The following is a 25798-nucleotide window of genomic DNA, read 5'->3' on the forward strand; positions in this document are numbered from 1 at the left end:
TGCCAGTAATCAGCTTTAAAATAGAATGTGTCGATACTGCGGACTTCGACCAATATACATTAACATAAAGAGAACATTTGTCAGACTGTGGCAGGCTCTGGGTAACTTGGACAATGTAGTCAACTGCAAATGATATGCTTTATATATTTGTCATATTGCCTTTTATGTTTTACATTAGTTACACAATTACAGAACAGATTTTGATTCGAACCAGTGAGAGAAAAGACTCCCCATCACTAAATAAAGGACCTTGACACAGAGCAGGAAGTCGCAGGGCAGAGTGGCATTGTGTGTGTGTGTCATTACTCTCATCTAAGCCCTTGATGTCATACAATAGGTTTTACCATTAAGTGTAGGTGCACATTTTCTAAGTTGCTACGAGAGCCATCGCCAGCGAGGAAGATTAAATTGTGCTTAAAAACATCAAAGATATTCATTTTCTACTTATCTCATAATTGCACGTGTAAAAGCCTCGGATTCGTTCCTCTGCTCCTCCACATTCAGAAATAATAAGTGTAGATAAAAAGCAGAAAGTATAAGAATGCACTGGGTTCAAACTTTTGAAACCACCACCACATCATCATCATCATCATCATCATCATCATCATCATCATCATCATCATCATCATCATCATCATCATCATCATCATCATCATCATCATCATCATCATCATCATCATCATCATCATCATCATCCAAATATTGGTCATACTCTGACATCCATGACAGTAAAGCCTTGTAATTATACAGCATTAAGTCTTGATATCTCATCGTTAATGAAACTTGCAAGAGTATTAGTTGAATAGAGCATTGGTTGAATAGAGCATTGGTTGAATAGAGCATTGGTTGAATAGAGTATTGGTTGAATAGAGTATTGGTTGAATAGAGTATTGGTTGAATAGAGTATTGGTTGAATAGAGTATTGGTTGAATAGAGGATTGGTTGAATAGAGTATTGGTTGAATAGAGTATTGGTTGAATAGAGGATTGGTTGAATAGAGGATTGGTTGAATAGAGCATTGGTTGAATAGAGTATTGGTTGAATAGAGTATTGGTTGAATAGAGTATTGGTTGAATAGAGTATTGGTTGAATAGAGTATTGGTTGAATAGAGCATTGGTTGAATAGAGCATTGGTTGAATAGAGCATTGGTTGAATAGAGTATTGGTTGAATAGAGTATTGGTTGAATAGAGTATTGGTTGAATAGAGTATTGGTTGAATAGAGTATTGGTTGAATAGAGGATTGGTTGAATAGAGGATTGGTTGAATAGAGCATTGGTTGAATAGAGTATTGGTTGAATAGAGTATTGGTTGAATAGAGTATTGGTTGAATAGAGTATTGGTTGAATAGAGTATTGGTTGAATAGAGGATTGGTTGAATAGAGTATTGGTTGAATAGAGCATTGGTTGAATAGAGCATTGGTTGAATAGAGTATTGGTTGAATAGAGTATTGGTTGAATAGAGTATTGGTTGAATAGAGTATTGGTTGAATAGAGTATTGGTTGAATAGAGTATTGGTTGAATAGAGGATTGGTTGAATAGAGTATTGGTTGAATAGAGTATTGGTTGAATAGAGTATTGTTTGGTGGTAAACAGTGGGGGTGCCATTCAAGCGCTTCTTGGAAATGCAGGATTCAACAAGGCTTTTGATAAATGTTCATCTCCTCTGCGGGGAGATGGGCATTATGTTACGCAGAGCCACACTTTAAAAAGAAAAACACATCAATACTGTCCTTTTTAGATTCGCAACAGGTTTTCCAGCAAGCATTCAGCTCCTTATCACGTTACAGAGACAGCGCTGCACATCAATGGAGCACTTTAGCTAACGTCACCAATCTGGAAAGCTTATTTGTTGCCGTATCATTTAAATAAGGTTTTGTGGATGGAGCTGATCTGGATTCATCTCCCAGGCAGGTGCTGGTTTATTGGGGTTTTGTGCCTTTGACTTGAACCCTTTCCCCAACATAGGAACAGGCTGACGGCAATCAAAGCTTAACCCGGTCTTCAGCATATCGGATCGCTTCATGAATGACACTCTGTAATATCTATGGCAACAGAGAAGGCAAATGCTCATTCCACTTCTCATAATGCCATAATGACAAGAGGATGTTTTTCTACATTTTGTGAAATATGAAAATGGGAGTAAAGCCATACAGGAAACAGGCTTAAAAGCAAATCTGGTTTGACTTCTTCCTTTTGCCAGTGCGAAAAAATTATATTGTGTATCCAAATGTAACAAAAAGAGACAAAACAGTTCCTCGTGGAGACAAAACAGTTCCCCCCATCTTCTGTTCGTATGCAACAATTCAGCAGGTTATCTTTCCAAAGTCATCATAAAAGCTGTATGCGGTACTTCTGAAGGCTTTTTGAGGTTCAAATGGTACAAATGGCTTGAAAAGTGTTGGAAAGAGGCAGGTGGCCTGAAAAAAAAGGTTCAGAGGGCAAAGCTGATAGAAAGCTCTTTGTGGCCTCAGTAGTGAAGGGTCTCAGCTGCGATTGTCTGTATCAATAATGCAGCAGACATACGTGCCACCTCGCGCCCTGATACATTTTTCAGCAACCTCGAACACGCAGGATCTTCGCTTCCAGTTTTAACTCATTTTCAGAGCTCGGAGTGGAGGGCTTCTGTCAGTGGACTGAACTTACAGTTTCCTCTGCCCAGCGGCACGGCACCTGTCATTTCCATAAATCAACCTACAGTTTGTCCTCTACGCTTCATCTGTCGCAAAGGCAAAAGACAGAGGGCATCTGAGAGCAACAAACATATGACAGATTCAGAAAACATTCTCTATGCTAATGGAGTTTTCTCAGTTTTATGCAGCCGCTTCCCACACACTCTGCAAGATGTAGGTTTGTCCAAAAACACTAGTATGTGGAAATAACTAAAATAAATCAAATCAATGTAATTAATAAGCACAGTGGCAGATAGAATGCTGAATCTCTTTGGTGTTTAGCTTTTGTTTAAGGTGAAATGTATTATTGAGTTTGGATTAATACTTAACCGTCATGGTACAATTAATATATCACTAATGAGTAGTTCCAGATCCAACACATGGCATCTTCAGATTTAAAGAGTGATAAATAATGATTTGGGTCCCTTAGGTTGTGACAAAAGAGCTGCAGATTGTGTCGTCACAACTCAGAATTTTCTATTTGCCAAGAGTTAAACCAATAGAAATGTTAGGACTATATTTTATACATGTATATATACTGTATTTTGTGTTCAAAAAGTATACTGAGCCTGTGCCGTTCGGTGGCCAAGTGGATAGCACATGTGCGCGAGTAACCTGCAGCGTCGTGAGCTTGAATCGGCTCTCGAGAGTTTGCTGAAATGTCCTCCCCCAGTCTGACCAGTCTAAAAAGCCCACGGGCCAAAAAATCCTTACTAAGAAATTCAAAAGCATCTTGAACCAATAAGTGATGACATTAGTGCAGCAGTTTATTGGGTTGTTCCACGACACATTTGTTTACTTTTTATATTGCTTTTGCTAATGTATCTCTAAGGACCTTTTATTCAGCCGCCAGTAAAACAGTTGGAGCAATATAATGCGCCGCGAGATGTATTTTTAAACAAAGCATATGTTTTGGTAAATTTAAGTCAATGAAGTTGAAAATGTGTTAGAATATGATGTACACATTGTTGTTCTTTGTGTTGTTACAGTGACAAGTTATGTGTTTTTATACAGATCGTGTAATTATCCATCCAGTCACACTGGGTTTCAAACGCGGGCACAGATAAACACGGTGTGGGACGAGCATACATGAGCTGGTGTTTTCAAAGGTCAGTGGAGACAGGAGGGAGGGATGTGGACAGGGTGGGGTCAAACGTTCAACATGATCATAGCGGACAGGGCACAGTCAGCAGTAAACCAACTACTTAGCTTTACTGTAAAGTGAAGCATTTTTATGCAGCTTAACCTTGGACCACATCGGGCATAACAGTGTGTATGTTGCACAGGAGAGGGGGTAGTCCTTACTTAAGGGAGAGGGAGTAATCGTTCTTGCTGGTCTCGCTGTTCCTCACCAGGTAGCTGGCCTCTTTACACAGCCGGAGCAGAGACTCTGCATCTGTTCTACTGATGGCTCCATGATACCAACTACAGGAATAAAAGAACAGAAAAGAACAATGAAATGTGCAATCGGTGGAAATGATTCAAACACATTCAAATAATTGTAAATATGTGATTGTAAATCATATGTTTTATATAATTTTATCTCATATTGTATGTGTAAATGTGTTTTTGTGTATCGTTTAATTTTATTGAATGTTTTCTTTGTATTTTAGTTTATTGTTTATTTTGTGTTGTTTTAACAGGGACCCATGAAAAAGATCATAGGGTTTTCCCTGTATAAATACATAAAATGAAAAACAGTGTTAATGAACTGTTTACCCTAATAATATAAATATGAAAATAAATTACTTGAAATATGAACTGAATGAAAAAAAGCATTTGTATTCAGATATACCTATTAATGGTATTAATTTCCATTTCACATTAGTTAGGAAATGACAAGGTTAATGTGACCATGACTCACAACTGGTTTTCCAGGGGCAGGGTGGGGTCAATGCGCTCCCCCATTGAAGAGCTGCTGTGGTCCAATGAGGTCATTTTGGTGTTAACTAGACACCCGCTGGAGTGTCGCTGTAGCGGTCGAGCTTTCCCATCCTTAGTAGGTGACATTCGTGACTTCTCCACCCCATCAAATTGAACTGTAATATAAATACATTTGTATAATTAAATGAATAATCTATCACAGTTGAGTTTAGAACAAATTAGTGATTGCTTGGACTCAAATAGCCAGTAAAACCACAAACAAATCTAATATAATAAAGAAAAACCTACACAGTGCAACAGAAAAAGAAAGTAAGTATTCTAATCTAGACTGAACAAAACTGTAACTTTTGTTTTTGTGGCCATTTTTCATGATCATCTTTGGGATGCTCTGGATTTGTTCAAACCGTAACCAATAGTGGCTATTTTGGTGGTCACAATAGACATTTCAGAGTGGCTTTTTATTATGGCCAGCCTAAGGCACACCTGTGCAATATTCATGCCTCATCAGCATCTACATATGCCGCACCTGTGAAGTGGGATGGATTATTAATATTAATTTGAATTGCTCAGTGGATATAGAAGAAGTTTCATATATTTGAGTTCAACATGAAAAATGGGAGCAAAAACAAAAACATTGCATTTCTATTTTTGTTCAGTGTATGAAAAAATAAAAATAGGTGAGCTTTCTCCTCACATTCCTATTTCATACTCGCATTGTATAGAATGTCCACAACAAACCTCAAACTGGTCTAAAGATGTGTCGACACTGGAGATGATTGAGTGCAGTGAACTGTAGGATCTCAGTTTATACTGTTCAACCATTCAATGAGTGATTTTTAAAAGAAGCACCACATACAGCACCTGCTCCACTCCATGGAAATAGAAAGTTAAAACTAAACTTTGGATTCTCCTTATAGATAGATTTCATGCCATACTGTGGAATATTATAGCCAAAACAATTTTTTTAGAGTAGGTTTGTGGAGATGCAAGCCCACTAAGGATGCATGTTTTCCATATTTTTCAGTGCAACAAAAAGTGCAAATAAAGTAAAAAGTGGTGTGGTGGGGCTTTAACAAGAGCAAATAAAAAGTCTGGAGATAATGCGTGCAAACCAATAAAATAGTGTTTGTGTTTGCAAAGGCCAAAGTAGACAGCTGAACGTTAAGTGCATCATCAGTCAGCCTAATTGATGTCAAGCAGACTTCCCCTTTGAGCAGACAAAAGTAGCAACAGTGTCTTCTTATAGTGTCACACATGTCATGAGGCTTAGTGGGACAGGTTTGGCTGATTAAAGGGCTTAGCTCCACAAATCAAAGCAAATGCTTTCAGAGGAGTTCATGTATAGGCTGAACACTTAAGTGTAGCTGGTGTTTCTGCAGCGATCTGTCACTAAGGGGCAGTGTTGCGTTAAGTGGTTTTAATTAACAGTACTGAGCGCTAATCACTCAGGCAGACACTGTGATCTTCACACGCTTCATTGTGCCTGTCTGCTCTGCGCTCAGTCAGAGGATAGTGTTACTTTGCACAGTCTGAGTGCTCCTGGCTCAGGTTGAGAGGAGGGAGTGACAGGCCAATCTATAACTCTGGGCACTGTCAATGTGGTATGTACACTCATTTCACTCCTCTACATGATGTACCAACATAGAAATACATTCAACTTATTTTTTGTATATACTCATTGCAGGGTAAGTGTTATACATTAAAATGTTTCTGTTACATGTTCTCTCAAGTATTTAACGTTAAACGCCAGGAATTAGTCTGAAGGCACTAAGCTATTTTAGTTCCAACCAGTAGAGGGGTCCCTCCAATTCCATTCAACTAAACGTTAAACTCAATGGCCTTAAGAGGAAAACGTTGCCTAAACATAAACTCAAAAACATCACTAGTGATAGTTTTAAGATCACTAGGGTTTATTGTGAAAGTTGCTTGTTAGTGAGGTCATGACAGTTGCTGAAAGTGTGGTTCAGAAAGGGCAAAGAGTTGTCCAACACTACAGCGTGAACATGAAACTTGATGAATATTAAAACCACATTAATGATGCAGATGGAAAAGGTAAACATGAGTGTAAAGTACAATATACTGGCACATAATTTAAGGGTAAACTTGTGTCCATGCAGTACTCAATGCTGTCCACACTGACTGATTACAACATGTAACAATGCACATTATCTGTACAACTTTCCCTGTAACCTACTTTTTAGTCACATGATGTTTGGCTCTTTTTATTTCATCTCAATGCATCAGGTACATTATGTAATGTTCATTGGCTCCCATTTTACATGTAAAGGACAAGAAAGATTATGTGAAATATGTGTGATGAAGGGAACCTGGTATACAGTAGACTGACAATTTAAAGATTTGCATTTGTTAAGTGATAATCCACTTCTTATTAATTTCTTCACGTTTAGAGAATGTATTCTACTACACTGTTTTGTTGTGAAGTCGGCAACTTTGTTGTTAGTATCCACTACTCCGTTCCTTCACATCTTCCACTCAAAATGTGCCTGACTTCACCTTTACAAATCTGCACTGTGATTCCAGTGCCAGCATTAAATCTTCTTTTCCCTGATTTAACACAAGCGCTGCTCCATTTGACCTTGATTAAACCCATTGTCATCCTGCTGCCATCGAGGAATGCCTGAGTAGTCTAGGCAGCTTTTCTCTTTTCCCTTTCAACTTCTCCAGTCAAGACTATGGCTTTTCATTGAAGAATGCAGACACCTACCAGAGTATTACAGCAAAAGCCTCTGTGCTAATAGAAGCACTGAAACACAATATTGGCCATTCAGAAAACATAAGCTGGATAAACACCTGACATGGTATGCAGTGTCAGTCTCAAAGGCATACAGAGATATCCAGTAATGCAAATCCATCCAAACACATCCAAATAATGTACACACAAATGTGGAAATGTGCAGGTCAGCGGTGCGTCTTATCAGTGGCACTGCTTGTAAAGCACAGCAAATGGAATGTGTGTATCAGATTGAACTGTCAGTCAGATGGAGACTGATGGCTAATGGCCCTGCCCTCATAGACACGAAAATGGCTTCCTTGAAAGCAAGTAAGAAAAATAAAAGCACAAAGCAGGTTTGTAGACTTATGTGTTTTGTAGTTTTTCCTGGCCGAGAAGGAGTCTAAGGACAGAGGACCCTGGGACATCGTCCCTCGCCACCACAGACATTGTCTGACTCCATCGCCACCACAGACATTGTTGATTCATTTCTCTCTGTGGCCCTCAGAGGCAACTGTTGTTGTGATTTTGGGCCTTACAAAAATAAATTGATTTGAAATTGATGTGACAGGAAGCAGATTATACTGCTGAAGTGGAAAGGTATTATTTGTGTTTTATGCAAACAAAATGCAAAAGGAAAGCAAGCAAGATAAATGCAATCAACTGAAAAGTGATTTTAATAACTAAAATCTTAATATGTTCACACAGAAAGCATTTCAAAATGTACAGAAACAGTAAGACAAACCTTAAATAATAAAGACAATTTAAATGATACAGTTCCCTTGAGTCATACACTCACATACATATGTATAATCAAGATGGCCAATAGATTCTCATTTACTAATCACCTTGCTGGGAAATGTGTGCCATCAGGGATTTTCCTCTTTGATTATGTGCAAAATGTCACAATGCAAACTTGACCTGTGGGGCTATAGGCAAATAGGAATTCAACTTGACATATCAGAATATTATGTTCCAATCTGTGTATATACAGTCATGACAAACTGACCATCTGATGGGTATAATTTGGCAGATGTGGATTTGTTCGGTCTGTGTAGAGACGGAGTCAGACCCGTTATCTTTAATCAGTGTGTGGTGTTTGGGCTTGTGACTGAAGTCTGTCTGGCACTTAGGTCACCAGAGAGCGTTGTAACAGTATGCACAGAGGTCTTAGAGGTCATAAGCCCCTCTGCGTCTCCCACAATGAACTTTGACCCCTGAGAAGTGGAGTAGGCCCGGACTGGCTCAGACAGAGGGGGATCACTTTACAGCTGGACGCCAATTCTAAAGCCACTGCCATCACCGGAGAACAGAACCTTTCCCATGGATTTGTGGATATAAATCAACTCCTGCTCACACTGGTGTCCTCTTACATGGCTCAGCTCTGTCCGCCCACTCCACAGGGGAAGTCCCATTCCTGGCATTAGTTCTGCTACGTGTCCTGCTTTCCCCCTGGTAATTACTACACTTACATAGTCAGAGCTCGTGGAAGGACTAAAAACAAAAAAGAAACATTCGACTAATAGCCTTGTTGAAAATGAGTCACTTTGGATAAACACTGTTGAACATGTGCCAGAAGCTAAAATTTGTTTCATTTTTCAATTGACAAAAGGAACTTGTAAGGAAGAAAGGCCAAATGATGACGAGTATGTGTCAAAGAGGGAATAGGGGTGAATGGTAATTAAACATACAGAAGTAGTTTTCAGTTCAAACTACCGCTAATGATCCACTTCTCCAGACCTATGCAGGTCATGGTTTTCAGTCACATGTAACCCAGATGGAAATATGCAAAAGGACTACATTATGGGTGTGCAGCGATGCAGGATAGTAACAGATCAATAACATTGGGTGATGGTGTGTGATTTCTCATTGAATGGGTGGATGACAGACAGAGTGATGGGACAGACAGGATGGAGGACAACAGGGGAACTATGTGAACACCAACACCCACCATGGTGGTGCTGGTCACACGCTGCCTGTCCCGGGGAGGCCTGTGCTGGCTGAGACGGAGAGTCCAGCTCTTCCTCTACTGTGGGAGGTGGGCTGGTGTTGAGTTGCCCCACAGGAGGAGGCCACGGGAGGTCCTTGATCACTTTAATCTCTACTGCAAGAGCCGCCCAGGCCACGGAACGGATGCATGATGAGGGAAGAGTAAGACAACGGAAAGAACCAAAAGGTGGGATTCACAAACGTGAAAGTAAGAGGTGACGGGAGGAAAAATGAAGACAAGAGCGGAGATAAGTCAACAACAGATAAGAATTCACTTCAACAAACAAGTATATTTTGTTATCAAAGAATCAGCCGCTGTGGACTAAAAATAAGTGATGTTAGGACCACAGAGACAAGGGTTGTGGTTTAATTAATGCCTCGAATACTTGTCCTGCCAAACAGAACAAGACTAAGTACTCAAGTGGTTCCACTTACGATTGTTTTTTCTTGGACGGACAAAACCCCAACACTTTGTAAAAATGTATCTCTCCCAAATCAGATGCGCCGCCGGCCTTAGATGAACTGCATTTAAACTTCAGAGGATATTGCTCAGTTTAAGCACTTATTTCAAGTGGCCATAAAATGTAAACCCAAGACAATCACTTGTGTTAGCAGTACAAATGCTGCGCAGAAGGAAACCATGTGCTATTTTATTGAGATGAATGACAAAGCGGAATATATAGGAATAATACATCAAGACCAGCGGACACTCCCCTGGTTTTGTCCTGTAAATAATAGATGGCTCTGACCAAGTTGGGGAAAACCAGAGTACAACAAGCACTTCTGTAAGAGCAAAGATGCCACAGAGGAATGAATGGTCACAACCAAGGACAGGGTGAATGAATTGTAAACAGCAATGTCTTTTTCTCTGTTGACGTAACTTGACACAAAAGGTGTAATTGTAATTATAACAATGACATCTTAAAACTGTCTATTCAAGCCCAACGGACCAGGAGAGTCCTGTAAAATAAAGCTGGTTAGAAGTCCCAGAAAATACAATTGTTTTTTTTCCCACCTCTAAGAAAAGGAATATAATATTATTGTTAATATACTATTGTGCAATACTGTATATGACACAAGCATACGTAGATTTTGAGTACCGCTATTAAGAAAAAAGTCAATTAGATCAAGTTATTTCTCCTGGAGGGTAATGTTGGTGGTGCTGTGCTGTGTTGTGTTTCTACCTACATCTGCGTGGGTTAAGCAGATACAAGCTGAGGTGTAGAATGGAGGATGGAAGATGTTTTAGTGTCCTCTACATGAGGTTAAAGAATGGGCCTCTCCTCCTGAACGCCTAATATTTATTACAAGTTGCAGATCAATGTGTAACGGTTTCCGAGAGGTAGATGGCATGCATTCTTCAGCCTCACCCGGTGGACAAGACATGATTAGGATACGTGTGGCTCCGATACGCTTGGCTGCATTGTTGAATAATAACTAAGTATGAAGAAAATGATAAAGCCAGGGGAAAGTGAGGTGTTTTTTTTTTTTTTTCAAACTAAACCTTGGCTGTCTGTGGTTGGGAGCTGCTGGCAAGATCATGGCAAGGATGACACTCGTACACAGTCACCCACCATTCATTATCACATTCGATAACCGATCAACTCACTTCACTTGCTTGCCTTTGGACAGTGGAAGTTGGTAAATGGTCTCAGCTTACACAACACTTTCCCACCTCTACAGGGCATTCAAAGCACTTCGGGAACACTCACTCTAGCATAGCACATAGACACTGGAGGATGTTTTACCGCTCATACAGCCATAGGATGTCAGTATAATTTACCTCTATGACAAACTAATTACTGAAAAGCGCTAGCTGCTCCCACCTGCTCCGAACTGATTTACACCGCAACAACAACCCATAAGCTTATCAGCGAGCTCCAGTCGGTTGTAGATATATTCAGGCTTATCGTGGCACCCCGTTAGAGTGGCAGAGTAGCGGCGCAGTGCTAAACAGCGGCTGCAGCTACAGTAGCACCACTCAGATCAAAACTGATTATCAGCTCAGTGGGAGGCATGCTCACCTTGCAGAACTCAACAGGTTTGGAGCGGTTCAGATGCACTTTTAGACTACAGGTTAGTCAAAACAACTATATTACTAGATTCAGATCAATATGTTATACGGCCAGTGCCAAATAAAAGGATCGACATCGCCCAAAAGACAACATAAAGTGGATTATATTGTGTAACTGCAGATGCCGTTCTTTCATTGTGGGTTCACAATTAAAAGTGCACTGGCTTGTGAAATGTCTTTCACTAGCTAGGATATTAATATGTTTAAAACAAAAAAGAAAGAAAAGAGTAAGAGACAAGACTGGTTGGAGTTGTTCCATTGTAACTAAATAACTTCTGGCACACAGAAACTTCTGGCACACAGAAAGGATTAAAAACTTGCTTGACAGCCATGTTGGCAGTGCCCACTTAAACAAAAGACAACTGTCCGCGTGTTCCTTTGGGCTCGTCTAGTCTTTGTACTTCTAGGAGCAGATTTATCATCAAAGCCAGGTATTTGTTTACCCAGGGTTTTCATTAGCTTGTTCCATTTCATCACGGTAAAACACAGCCTTTACCATAAATCACATGCTACACCAGTTTCCACCAGCGACCACTTAATTTAGTTCTGCTTAATTTGGTAAGCTAATTGCATGCATATTCAAAAGCCGCTTTGTGACTGATGTTTGTATGTCACATTATGGGCGGAAGTTTAACACAAATAAGCTTTCTTCAATTGACTTCAACTTTATAATATCCAATGGGAAATGTGCTTAGGACTCAAACTAATTGCTTCCGACTTTGGGATTGGACAAGACTCTTTGGGGACACTGCAAAAGAGGCAGGCATCATGGCACTAACTGGCATTTCATATGTGCATGTCCTGGCTGTCATATTAAGCGCTTCCGCTATCTTCAAAACTGGAAAATAGAGCATGCAGATGATATGACGGACAAGCTTTCAATGACAAAAGGAAGGGTTAGTGACGGGTGGCCAGCGGTGGGTTCCGTAGGGGGCCGCTGCTGGGCTCCTGGGTGTGGGTTTTGTGTGGGAGCCTTGGAGCGCTGTTGTGTGGGGCCAATGTGTGCGAGTGGAGATAAGGCACATGGCAGGACTCAGTGAAGATGGCAGGGCACATTTGGGTGTCATGAAAGAGCACTGTCAGAAGGTTATCAGCTGTGCGCGGCAGAGGAGCCCCGAGGAGCAGTGACAGCGCGGAACCAAGGCTGATGCTAAACAGCTGCTTAGAAATGACTGGTCAATCTTAGTGAAAAAACTTAGATGCCTCCAAGTTTGTTGTATTTATTTAAACAGCAGCAAAAAAAGAAAGAGAAAAGTGAGCTGTAGCAGAATTTTTCGGAGTGAATTTAAATTGTTGCGGGTCAGACACGTGGTAATATTTTTGGTCACAGATTTCACACTACTGTCCTTTTAATCGACTAATAGTTTGGCAGGGCATGTGTTTTGTCGACCAACTATGTATGTCGTCTAAAACAAACCTAGTAACACCACTTTAAACACTTTACACAGTACACTGGTGGCCAAGGGGCAAACTGATGAAAGAACTTTGGAGATTATCTCCTCCTGCTGCGACCAGGCTCACTCTCGCAGGAGCGCTGCAATGTGCCAAAAACTCAAAGTTGATAATCTCATCTGTCTTGCTTGTGCACGAGTCTTGAGTTGACCAAATCCTATAGGACATCAATCAAGCATCAGTAGCCGTGTCGCTGTGGGGAGGACAGGGCTAGGGGCATGCAAAATGACTGATGATTAACACAAGCACAAGTATGCAGCTCCACACAGCCTACAAGGAAGGACATTTACATTTCACAGGGTACATGTCAGGAGATAGCCCCCCGGTGAATAATAACAGTGTTGCGAGAAGTGAACATGCAACCACTGAAGTGCTGCAGCATGGAGCATTAGTCTGCTCTCTAACCTTGGCATTAATGAAGACAAATAGGCTTTTATGCAGATTGCAGTGTTACCAGGGCACAGGCAGCACTAGCTATTTATTTCACATAGGTTAGCCGCACACTATAGAGCGCAGGTTGTTGTTTGCGTGCACTTTAATTTCTCATATGATACTGTAAAACAAAAAGGCTATCCAAGTAAGGTTGCCAAATATTACTATGAAAATAACAATTATTAACTACTAGAGATACTCTCCAAACCCTTGTAGTAAGGCAGCAAATCCACGATTAGCCATTTAATACTAACAAAGTACACTAATATAGAAAACACACATGAAGCTTCTCAGTTAGAAGCTTCCAGTTACAAACCAATCTTGATTAGGTCAATATGAACAAAATACAGAAGTACAGCCTTAGGGCCTGTGATTGGACAAGCTCCAGAGCAAACATTTGCCAATGTCTCTAGTGCTGCCTTACTACCTTTGTATGCCATTTAAAATTTCATCACCTTCAAACAACTCTCAACTGGTGCCTGTGTGAGACTAGATACCAAAGAATTTAAGTTGGAGGGATTTAGAAGATAAATAAAATCTACAAGTGGCAAATATGTGTGGGGCTTCCAATTGATGTGTCGGAGGAGAACACAGTGAAGAAGGGCTGCAGCGATTAATCCAAATAATTGTGACTAATCGACTACGAAATCATCTTTACAGGCTCTAAAGCGCCTGCCAAAAGATCGAGGGCGATTATTTGATTTGTTTTTTTGGCCAAACGTTTTATTAGACAGGACAGCTGTGGTGTAAAATTGTGAAAGAGAGGGGAGAGACACTCTGCAAACAAACAAGCCCAGGAGGTGAGCCCACAACACAGAGATGGCAACAACCACATATGTGCAACGCATCAAACCACTACCCTACCAGTAATTTTTATTGACGGGTCTAAGGGCACTCCTCTGCCAGTAAAAGCATGTGGTTTGGAGCAGTGTTCAGACTATAATAATAACGATAATGAAAATCAAATAAAAACTGATTGATCGATATGATACAAAACTTTCCTTCCTTTGACCTCTTAAAAAAGACATTGCAAACAGTAACGCACAAAAACTACAGTTTTGAGGACTGAATATATTCAACATGTTCTAGACCAGGGGTGGCAAACTCATTTTGGGCCTTATTTTTATGCTCAGGCTGGTTTGCGGGCCGAACATAATGTAAAAAATAAAACAATAAAAAATATAATTTATGAAAAATATTCATAGCTCATAATAGTTTATATGTGGACACTGTTGCACAAATCTGCAGCAGGAGAAATACTTTGAGTCCATATTTATGCATCAGCAGCAGGAACAGGAATATGGACTTGTGATATTAAATGTTGATATCACAGACCTGTTGGCTGTTGCTGCACAAACTCAATATAAGCGAACTATTTTTATAGTTTAAGCTCATCTTAGTGACAAATTATTCATGTAGTGAATCAGATAAGTGTGGACACAGTCTCACAGCAGCTTCACTCGATCATGTTTATACTTTATTACACTCTGACCTGTGTTTTTACCCGTGGCCCCTGATCTGTCCAGGTTTGCACTGGTTTGGATGTTTTCCTCACAGAAGTTTGTTTTCTTGCTGTGAACTCCACATTAGCGCCACTTTTAGAGCAGCTCTAATGTCCACAAAAGCGTCTCCTTTCTTAAGCATGTTTCCCAAAGCCACACGTCTCTTTCCCTGTTCCAGCAGCAAAGCAGCGATAAAAACGCTTAACATCTATCGGAAATTAATAAATATAAATGAAAACAATTTAAAAAAATAATACCGCTAAATATAAATTAGAAATGTTTTGTCTGCCAAATTAAAATGTCTGCCCCCGGGCCAAATGTCTGACACCCTTGTTCTAAAGAATAAACTGTCGCTGTGCAGTTTTGAACAGGAAATGGTAGTCTCTGTCAACTTGCAGCCTCATTATTACAAAATAAAAAAAGCATTTGAAGAATAACACCTTCTCTGAATCACAAAAATAAATGCATTGCTCCAAATTTTCAGGCAGCGCTTTGGTTTGCAAAGGAAATTTATCACCAACCAAACAACTGACTGTTGGTCTGTAAAGTGTGAAAGAAGATTGTTTTAGTAAATAAACCTATAACAAGACCAGCTTGACAAAAAGATAATGAGGAGAAGTGAAGTGATAAGGAACGCACTACAGCCCTGCATAAAATAGTGTGACTTGATTAGAACGTCTGCTCACGAACATCCGGTGCTGTGTGGAATAATGAGGAAAGGACAGGCCAATAAATATGCAAGGTAAGAATAATCATGAAACAATTTTCTTCAATATAATGTGAAATAAGGAATGTGGACAAAGCAATGTCTGTACGTAAAACAGTACAAGCTTCAATATCATGCCGGTTACCAAACTGTATAGTATTTACAACTCTAAATTGTAAGATTTACCTTAAATGTATACAGCTCATTGAGAGCAGACTACAACTGGCTTTGAGAGCCTGATTCCTAATCATTTGGTCTCCTTTCTGTAGAGGGTTTGAGAATAGATTGTAAGAGTGTAATTTCTCACCAAGAAAGTAACACTTGTCTATTTAAAGCAGAGCATACCAATAATATGATTAAGATTTGTTATGCATATTTTAGAGAAGAAAGTAGGGAAATAAATCAATACATTTTAGTCCTCATCAAATCACTAAAGACAATGATGCAAGGGGATGCAGTCCAAATGTGCGTTAAAGAGGCGAGTAAAGTGACAAATAGAAGATCCCAGCCCCTGCAGCTGTACCTGTGATGGCTTTAGAGGTGCAGTCCATTCTTCTGTGGGGACCTGATCCCGTGCCACTTACTGAGCCCTCGTAGCTAATGCAGTCATAACAAAGCAGAGCTGTTCAAGAATAAAAAAAGAACAAAATATATATAAAGAGAAAGGGCCAATGTAGAATAGACGGATCAACTTCTTTATAGTGGGACGTTTTTGCACTTTTTTGTAAACCAAAACGATTTGGGAACAGCCCTGTTTGTTGTTATGGCTGCATGTCTAAGAACTACACAGCATCATGCACCTGCGGAAACCAAGCATGCACCCCATAGCAGCTGGATCAGAACAGACTGGGCACCTGCAAAAGAATGTAGCCAGTGTTTTAACCAAGAGGAAAAAGAATGCAATAGTGCAAGCAGCAGCCACAGAACCTTCAAACCTGCCAGACGTCCTAATCACATTTATTAAACCTTGAAAAACACAGTGCGAGTTAGTTAGGGAGGAGGGAGAAGATATCAGGTTTAATTGTGTTAAAGCTAGAAATCAACATACAGCAGGCCTGTCTCAGAGGCACACATCCCCAAAGTAGAGCCGATTACATTAGGAGATTTGCAGACGGCCTCAGCCACAAACTAGGAAATACATAACATGGTAATTTAAAGTAGTTCTGGTAATAAACTGTCAGGCTTACCATTAGAAAAAAAAAATGTTTTACAGACTTGCAAATACACATTGTACAATATTATTGGCCCAAAGCTGTTGATTATTAATTATACTAAAACACATGAATAAACCTCCAGGAATAAAATGATGAAATAGTTTATAGGACCCGCCTAAATTGAAGAACATACCTGCAAAGGCTTTTGAAATCCTCTCCTTCTTCCACTCCCAGGGCTGGTCGTACTCCTCGGCCGGCCGCTCATCGTCCTGTGGCAGGCGGCTCTCCCGGGGACAGAGTGACCGCTCCGGGTCAGAGTCGCTCCCGTTCTCTGCCGGCTCGTAGGGCGTGTCGTACAGGGGGAGCTGCCTTACAGAGCCATCTTTAGGCCCTCGCCCTCCAGATCGAATCTCTACAAAACAGGAAAAAAATGTTGGGTTACTGAAAAAGGACTAAAGAAATAGGATAAAGTTGTCAGAAAAAAAGAAAAGATGGGTGAGCACCTTCAAATATACACAGCACTTAACCTTCCTGAGTTAGGTACAAGCACACCACACTTCTGTCACACAGTCCCCTGTGCATTATGTACACACTGCTAAAAGCAGCACAGTGAAAGGCAAAAACACTGAACTGTCTGAAATGTAGGGACTCACAAATCTCCTATTTTATTCTTGGCCATAAAGCTATTTATTCTCTATGTAAAAATGAGCATGACAAAATGCCTTAAACCTGAACTACTCTCTCTCCTCCTTCCTTTGGTAAATATGCAGTGCCCTGACTTTAAATGAAGCATCACGCCCTTGAGGAACACCTCTACACCAGCCTCCCGCCTCTTCCCCTCTTCCTCAATCTTCCTCCACTTGTATCAAGTTGTTAACAACCTTCACTCTTCCTCCTGGGCCACATGAAGCTGTTAGCGGCCGGCACTGCCGTGGTGTAATGTGAAGTGAAGAGAATGAAATATTATGCCACGCTACTGCATAATTGCCTCTTAGCCCAGGGGAGCTCTTGCGGGAAAAATGAGCAATGCACAGGACCAAATGGAGCTAGCTATGGCTGAGGTGGAAGTTGTAGAGGTGGAGTGATGGGAGACCACTGTCAAATCTATGGGTGATCCAGCCATCCAAACATTCACTTTCATCTGGATTAAAAATGTTCTTATAAACTAATAGACCATAGGAATGAAAAACATGATAAAATTCTGCCAGGCTTCTGTCAAAAAGATAAATGGAAAAGATTGGTGTGCTCTGGTAATTTCATCAAGCCAAAGCCAGCTCTTCATTCATTTGTTTTATACATTAATCCTGGCTGAGGTCATGTTGAAGCATGCTCAGAAAAGGGGAGGAGACAAATGTGTCAAGGACAGAAAAACTGGCACGGCAGTGAGCTGTACGTTTACACACAGTTGCAACTCATCATTGATTAATGACCTCCAACATTTGTTTAGGGTCAAAGGTCAGAACCTAGCCTTGAAGTATGTTGATGTACAACCCCCGTCAACAGTGATTTACTTCCTGTCCAGATGCTTCACTTCCTTTCCTTCACTTATCCTTCATTCATTTTCCATTCTGAATATTTTGATACACTAGAATAAAAAAATGAATATTTAATGTTTATTCCAAATTACTTACGAATAATTACTAAAATAAGTGATGAACAAATTTTGAAATAAAATCCACATGAATACCAATACCAACAAAACAATTATAAAAGCTGTTATAATTGACAAGTGTGCACAGGAAAATTGACAAGGAGAATCGATTTGAAAGTACAGGGCCTAATCTATGCACTGAAGCCAGGGAGGCTCCTGTTTACTTCATCCTCTGGGCATATTATCAGGACAAGGCATGTACAGACCCTGAGCTCTGGATTAAATCACAAAAATTAACTGCATCTAACCTGGCAACCACATCCTGCTCCCGGTAAACAACCAGCTCCCTCTCCCATTCTCACTGACATTTAAACGCATATATTTAATTGGGCTTAAAATGGTATTGTTGCTCGACTGAAATCTCCAATGCATCAGTGTCCTTTTGTTTGACTTCCATCCGCACACAACTACAGAGTCAGACAATTCAATGTGGTAAACAGCCCCTGGATCTGAAGATGGTAACATCTCTTGAGTGAGGGATTAAATGCAATTGACTTACGACCGGCGGAAAACAATAGGCAGCAGATAGGCAGGCTTGGAGGACTTGCACAGCCCACCGGAGGTATTAGAGGAGCCCCGACGCTTCGCAATTACAATCATTTCACTTTAAATGTTAACAAGGTGAATTGATGTTTCTATCTCTTTAACTCTCAGCTGCACTGACAACAGCCAGAGCTTCTCGCACAAATTAAATACAACACACATGAATAACAATTGCCATTTATTCCACACACTGAATCACCTGCATGTTTAGCAACCATAATTCATAACATTGAAGACTTTTGAGATGGGAATGGTCTCTATTATACTTCAGATATATGACTGCAGGGCTAGAACACCTGCAATGTGAGGTTTTGAGTGTGAGGAGGGGCCACCCATGGGCGCAGTGTGTCAGTCAGAGGAAGTGGGTGACAGGATTGGGCTGCACCATGAATGAAGCTGAGACAGTCCTCAAGCTGCCAGCAGCTCCCCACAGACTCTTGCTACAATGGTTATTATGAGCAAAGACAAAACAATCCTGTCAGTCTTGTGTTCTCGCCTCTCATTTGGACGTCTCGCAGAGCTTTCAAGAACAAAAGAGGAAAAAACATTAGTATGCAAGAGCCGGATTTTAGTCTTTTAACGTGTATTCATTCACCACATTTGAACACTAATTTTCAACCCGTTTGTATGCTTTATCATTAGTATGTGTTTTCATTTGTGGCTTGTTTGTATCATTGCTGAGCTTGGAATGTTCCATGGTATTGCATTAAACTTGCATCTCCGTGCAGGACAGGCAACAGATCAGATCCATACTGCTCACATTAATAATGCATGTTTTTCAACGTGTTTTAAACTAATTGAATCAATGCATAGCAGGTTTCCTGCAATACTGCGGAATATTCCAAGCAAAAAACAACATCTTATGGAGACAAGCATGTGGTAAACCAGAACATGTACACAATGCACCTTTAAAGCAACAGTATGCAACTTTCTGGAGGTGGCACATCCCCTGCATGCTCCTGACGGGTTGCTCCAGCGGCATTGAAGGACGGGACAAATGCAGACAAATGACAAATTTCCTCTGAGGAGGCAAGTGATAAAACCATACTTCTGAATATTCTCCATGGAGATAGATACGTAGTTTTATGCCATCTAATGAAATATTATAAAAAACATTTCCATGGCAACAAGCAGGAGAAGGCTCCTCCATGGCAAATACGAGTCAGGTTTGTGGAGATCCATGCCAGGATGCACGATTTTCAAAATATTAAAAGGTGTAATAAAAACATGCCATCATTTTTTTTATTTTTTGGGCAAAACGTTACGATCTGGGGCTGGGTAATGGAGAATACATAAAACATGATCAAACCCAAATTATCAAAAAACTACTTAAATATGCTAAAAATTACTTAAAACCAAACTCTCGGTGTAGACAAACATGCGTTCCTACATTGGAGCACAGCTTGTCCAACTAGACAACAAATATCAAGACTGAGGTGAAGAAAGCCAGACTAAATCATAGAGGCACATTTAATATGACAGGCTGGGGATGGATGCTGACAGAGTGGATTTAGGGAGGAGAGGAGTGAAAGTTGGGGACAGGCAGAATATGCAAGTTTGTCACATGAACAAAGGCACAAAAGGAAGTGAAGGAGAGTGAGATGAGGACAGAAGCTCTAAAAATAAAGTTACAAAGCAGTAATAAAGACAAATGATGTCTGAAGCTCCATTTTCCCATAGCAGGTGCAGTTCTGTGGTAACCAGCGCCCCAGATGTGGCATCAAACAAACACAATTGAACCCAATATAATTATTTAAATCATTTTTTTTTTTCTTGTGAGTTGAAGAGCCAACAAACAGACAAAACTTTGATAGTGCAATAACTTTATTATTTTGGTTGGATTAATGTTAATAAATTAAACATATTTAATTACCATTTTTATATTCAAGCAGGAACTCACTGGAGTTATTTTTAATATATATATATATATATATATATATATATATATATATATATATATATATATATATATATATATATATATATATATATATATATATATATATATATATATATATATATATATATATATATATATATATTTTTTTTTTTTTTTTTTTTTTAAATCTTTGATTTCATAAAGCTAGACTTAAAGAAAAAAGGCAAATGTAGGGTTTCGTAATTGTTTGGTCGAAATGCCAACAATCGTGAATAATTGTGATGTTTCTTGTCACAATCATAGTAACATTATAGAAAAAGATTCAGTTGCATTCATTTGTCATCTGAACACTGTTTTAGAAAAACAAGCCATTTCGACTCTCATCCAAGAGTCATTCTCAATCTGCGGATCTAGTCTGAGAACTTGGATACTTCCTACTCTGAGTGAGCCATGTCCACCAGGAAAAAGCTCCGCACAATAGCCCGTCCTGAGTCTCACCCGAAACCATTATTCTTTATAATCGTAACATTCAAATTTGATACAGCAAACTTCCTTACTTGAATATTGACAAAGTTGATGAACAAAACGTCCTCCTTAAAGTGGGATGTATAAATAATAAAAATATATTTAAAAAATTGAATTAAAGAATAAAAATATAGAAATTGAAAAAATGAATTACTTAATAAAAAATATTAAAATAAATAAATATATTAAATAAAAAGTAGGGTTAAACCTTAATTCTTAATATGAGCAGGGTCACCACAGATCTGACATGCAACTTGTCTGGTGGCCTAATGTCCTTGTCCCCATGGAGATAAATAAGCCATACACTGGGGAACTTTACAGTCAAAGCAATAACCTCTTCATGGAGACAGGCAAGTGGCAGGTCCTCCAAGTTCACATTTGCAATTTATGACTTTTATTAGAACAAAAACTGGCCAATAGCTAAATTGCTAATCAAGCATCATCTAGTAAGCGATCACCTCGACCTAATCTAGATGATGTACGGACACTAAGTAAGTGTGTGTCAGCTCCAGTATGTAAATGCTTAACCAGAGCAGGGCAAACCGAGGACAAGGCCATTGATCGTTTGTGGGGAGCCTTTGCAATTACACCTCGTCAGGACTAAGGTGAAAGCCCATTATTAGAAGATGGATTGAGACAGCGGGCTGGAAAATGCCCCCATCCACCTACATGAATCACACGACCTCACAGCTATGTTGCACGGCAGCACGCAAATGCACCAACAAAAACAGTGTGACAAACTCTATTAGCCATTTGGTGCAGTAGATATTTCATTTCAAATGTGTACCAAAGTCCTTGAGAGAAGAGGAGGACTTGATGTAAAGCAGTGACAGGATGCTTGGCTGCTTCACAACAGTGAGTGGGTTCCAGGGCTATATTTTCTGCTTCTGAGCAGCTTTGAGACCATTGTTCCTTTAGCTGTGATAAGGAAGACTGCGGATTACAGACGGGTGCATCCAGAGTTCAGTGTTAGCAGTTGGGCTGGGGGAGACACTGCTGGAAAAGGATTGGTTCAGGAAGGTAGAAGAAAGCGGAAGAGAAGTTGGCAGCATGATGTCTAATCCGTCTGTGTGGTCTTCAAGGAAAGGGGGGGGGCACAGGAAGATGGATAGCCGCTCCATGCCCCCGTCCCAATGGGGGTCAATGGCCCATTTAAAGAGATTGGCCTCAAGTAACTCGCACTCTGGAGCATCTAAGAGTTCAAACCTCTTTAAATTCCCTGGAAGGAGGTCAACACAAGTGTCTAAACAGTGTGAGACTGGGAGTGAACAACACAATGGCATGGACAGGAGACTTGGAGCCGTTTATCACAAATAAGGAGCAGAAGACCTCAGACACGGTCACTTGAGGATCACAGATCGACTACAATATTTGAACATGCAGTCTGTGATAGTTCAGTGAAATGTGTCAGCAGGCTGTTGAGGAAATAGAGCTAAGCAAACAACTAAGTTCACCTCCAAAACTTGAAGGTTACACGTACATCTACAGAGTCAACAGACGCTAATGACAGGAAGAAATGACTTATTCCAAACTATAAAGCATTAGCATTTTCAAACATGTCTTTTACAAAGATAAGAGCCACAACATTGCTCTATCACTTCCATGCAGGGAGCAGACAGTCAGGGTGCTCGCCTTGAACCGTCTCATTATTGAAGATGGATGGATGATATAGATATTAAGCCTGTAGAAAACAAAAGACGCTGAGCAAAGTGAACGGTGGATGACCCAGGTTTAACAGCAATTCTCGACACTAAAAGGATGCTTAAAGCCTTTAAAAATGCTACATTAAGGCATCTTTGCAACTTCCCTAAACTTCAAAGTCAAGGGTAATTATGAGGCACATGAAGCATAAAATGAGGATAAAGCTGCGGCAAATTAGAAATTATTGTGTAAGCTAGTCAGCGGGGGAGCATAAATATTCATTATGTCGAAGAAAGAGCAGAGGCATCTTTGGGCTAAAAAGAATGCTGAGATGTTTAGTATTGATTAGTTTCCTATTTCTGCTGGAGTAGCCTTGTGACTTGTTTACCAATACTCGCAGTCAATGGGGAATTCCAATCCCCAGAGAAACGTGCATTTGGACTCCCCACAAAGTAAATAGTTACACAGTGATGACCTTGGCAGTACGTGTGCGGTAGCGACCTTCAGAAGAGTTCCTGCTACACAGAGCCAGTGTAAATACAGTAAGGGTGGATTAGCACGTTAAGCTGCCAACACAGTGGACGACATCCGATCCCCGTCACCTTCTGAGGAGACAATCAACACCATAGGACCACTGCAGCATTCGGCACTGACAAAGTGGTTGGAACCATGATTCTTTAGGATATCTTTAGGTTATCTCTCCATGTGGCAGATAAGTACACGTCACGGAAATGGTAAAAAATAAATGAAACTTGACGCAGTATTCTACACTTTGAAAAAATGTATATTTTCATCTGTGATGGGTACGTACTGAATACATACCCATCAAAATAGCATACCCAGTATCAACAGGTCTACGTGTTTAATCACATTGTAACATTATGATTTTCTGTTTTAATTCAATGTAAAAATAAATAATAATAATTTAAGTAGCATTTATCCATGTTTTTAGGACATACGGATCATGCAAATTAAAAGGCGCAATGGACGATTTTTCGGTGATTTGAGAACGCAGGCGGAAGTGTGCATGTGCACTCCCCCGTGCGGACTGATACAACACACACGTGCGTTTGTTTATTAGTGCGACGGATCGCATCGCATCTCTCGTCTTCAGTAGATTTCCGTCTCTTGTGAGTCAGCTCGAACTGTCTTTCACTGTGTTCATTTTGTCCCGTACACTGAGGGAACTATATTATGTTAGATCAATGCGCTTAGGCACGCAGAAACGTGCTGCTCGTGAGGACGAGCCGCACACGGCTGCAGGTGAGCGGTAGGTGCGTTCTATGATTGATACGTGGCAGGACTAATCGGCAGTCCACGCCACGAGGAAATAAGATTCAGATTTATGCCAAAAAAATTGTCCATTGTATATTTTTGCCACTACACTATAGGGGTGGGTGATATTGATAAAACATAGTCTTGACATTTCTTTGGTTATTGCAACATCGATATTCAAATTATATTTTAATAATGCATCAGGAATGCGCTGAAATGTGCCTGTAAATGGCTTGGATGATTACACGAGACATTACTGAACCAGACTGGTTCAGTAATGCACCCAGTGTGAAGTAGTGTTCAGTGCGTGTGTGCGTGCGCTCCAGTGTGCATGTGCTCGAGTCCAGTGTGTGTGTGTGTGTGCGCTCCAGTGTGCATGTGCTCGAGTCCAGTGTGTGTGTGCGCTCCAGTGTGCGTGTATGTGTGCATGCGCTCGAGTCCAGTGTGTGTGTGTGTGTGCGCTCCAGTGTGCATGCGCTCGAGTCCAGTGTGTGTGTGTGCTCCAGTGTGCGTGTATGTGTGCATGCGCTCGAGTCCAGTGTGTGTGTGTGTGTGTGCGCTCCAGTGTGCATGCGCTCGAGTCCAGTGTGTGTGCGCGCTCCAGTGTGCGTGTATGTGTGCATGCGCTCGAGTCCAGTGTGTGTGTGTGTGTGCGCTCCAGTGTGCATGTGCTCGAGTCCAGTGTGTGTGCGCTCCAGTGTGCATGCGCTCGAGTCCAGTGTGTGTGTGTGTGCGCTCCAGTGTGCATGCGCTCGAGTCCAGTGTGTGTGCGCTCCAGTGTGCGTGTATGTGTGCATGCGCTCGAGTCCAGTGTGTGTGTGTGTGTGCGCTCCAGTGTGCATGCGCTCGAGTCCAGTGTGTGTGTGTGCTCCAGTGTGCGTGTATGTGTGCATGCGCTCGAGTCCAGTGTGTGTGTGTGTGTGCGCTCCAGTGTGCATGCGCTCGAGTCCAGTGTGTGTGCGCGCTCCAGTGTGCGTGTATGTGTGCATGCGCTCGAGTCCAGTGTGTGTGTGTGTGTGTGCGCTCCAGTGTGCATGTGCTCGAGTCCAGTGTGTGTGCGCTCCAGTGTGCATGCGCTCGAGTCCAGTGTGTGTGTGTGTGTGCGCTCCAGTGTGCATGCGCTCGAGTCCAGTGTGTGTGTGCTCCAGTGTGCGTGTATGTGTGCATGCGCTCGAGTCCAGTGTGTGTGTGTGTGTGCGCTCCAGTGTGCATGCGCTCGAGTCCAGTGTGTGTGTGTGTGCGCTCCAGTGTGCATGCGCTCGAGTCCAGTGTGTGTGTGCTCCAGTGTGCGTGTATGTGTGCATGCGCTCGAGTCCAGTGTGTGTGTGTGTGTGCGCTCCAGTGTGCATGCGCTCGAGTCCAGTGTGTGTGCGCGCTCCAGTGTGCGTGTATGTGTGCATGCGCTCGAGTCCAGTGTGTGTGTGTGTGTGTGCGCTCCAGTGTGCATGCGCTCGAGTCCAGTGTGTGTGTGCGCTCCAGTGTGCGTGTATGTGTGCATGCCCTCGAGTCCAGTGTGTGTGTGCGCTCCAGTGTGCGTGCGCTCGAGTCCAGTGTGTGTGTGCTCGTGTGTGTGCTTGTGTGTGTGCTTGTGTGTGCTTGTGTGTGTGCGTGTGTGTGTGTTCTTGTGTGTGTGTTCGTGTGTGCTCGTGTGTGCTCGTGTGTGTGTGCGTGCGCGTGTGTGCTCGCTT

The 25798-nt window shown here is 41.2% G+C and overlaps 1 protein-coding gene across 1 annotated transcript in view; it reads right to left on the reverse strand.

Annotated features, from left to right (window-relative positions):
* Window positions 1–25798, reverse strand: part of LOC140381001 (SH2 domain-containing adapter protein F) — a 76129-nt gene that overhangs the window by 3072 nt on the left and 47259 nt on the right. The window contains exons 3-7 of the mRNA XM_072465004.1: window positions 16790–17008; window positions 15966–16064; window positions 9239–9391; window positions 4537–4711; window positions 3978–4097 (exon numbers count right to left, since the gene is read on the reverse strand). Coding sequence (XP_072321105.1) covers window positions 3978–4097; window positions 4537–4711; window positions 9239–9391; window positions 15966–16064; window positions 16790–17008 — 766 coding nt within the window. The remainder of the gene's footprint in view (window positions 1–3977; window positions 4098–4536; window positions 4712–9238; window positions 9392–15965; window positions 16065–16789; window positions 17009–25798) is intronic.

This window comes from Eucyclogobius newberryi, unplaced genomic scaffold, assembly GCF_026437365.1.
Source record: "Eucyclogobius newberryi isolate DKJ021-1_F unplaced genomic scaffold, fEucNew1.0.hap1 SCAF_5, whole genome shotgun sequence".
Lineage (NCBI taxonomy): Eukaryota > Metazoa > Chordata > Actinopteri > Gobiiformes > Gobiidae > Eucyclogobius > Eucyclogobius newberryi.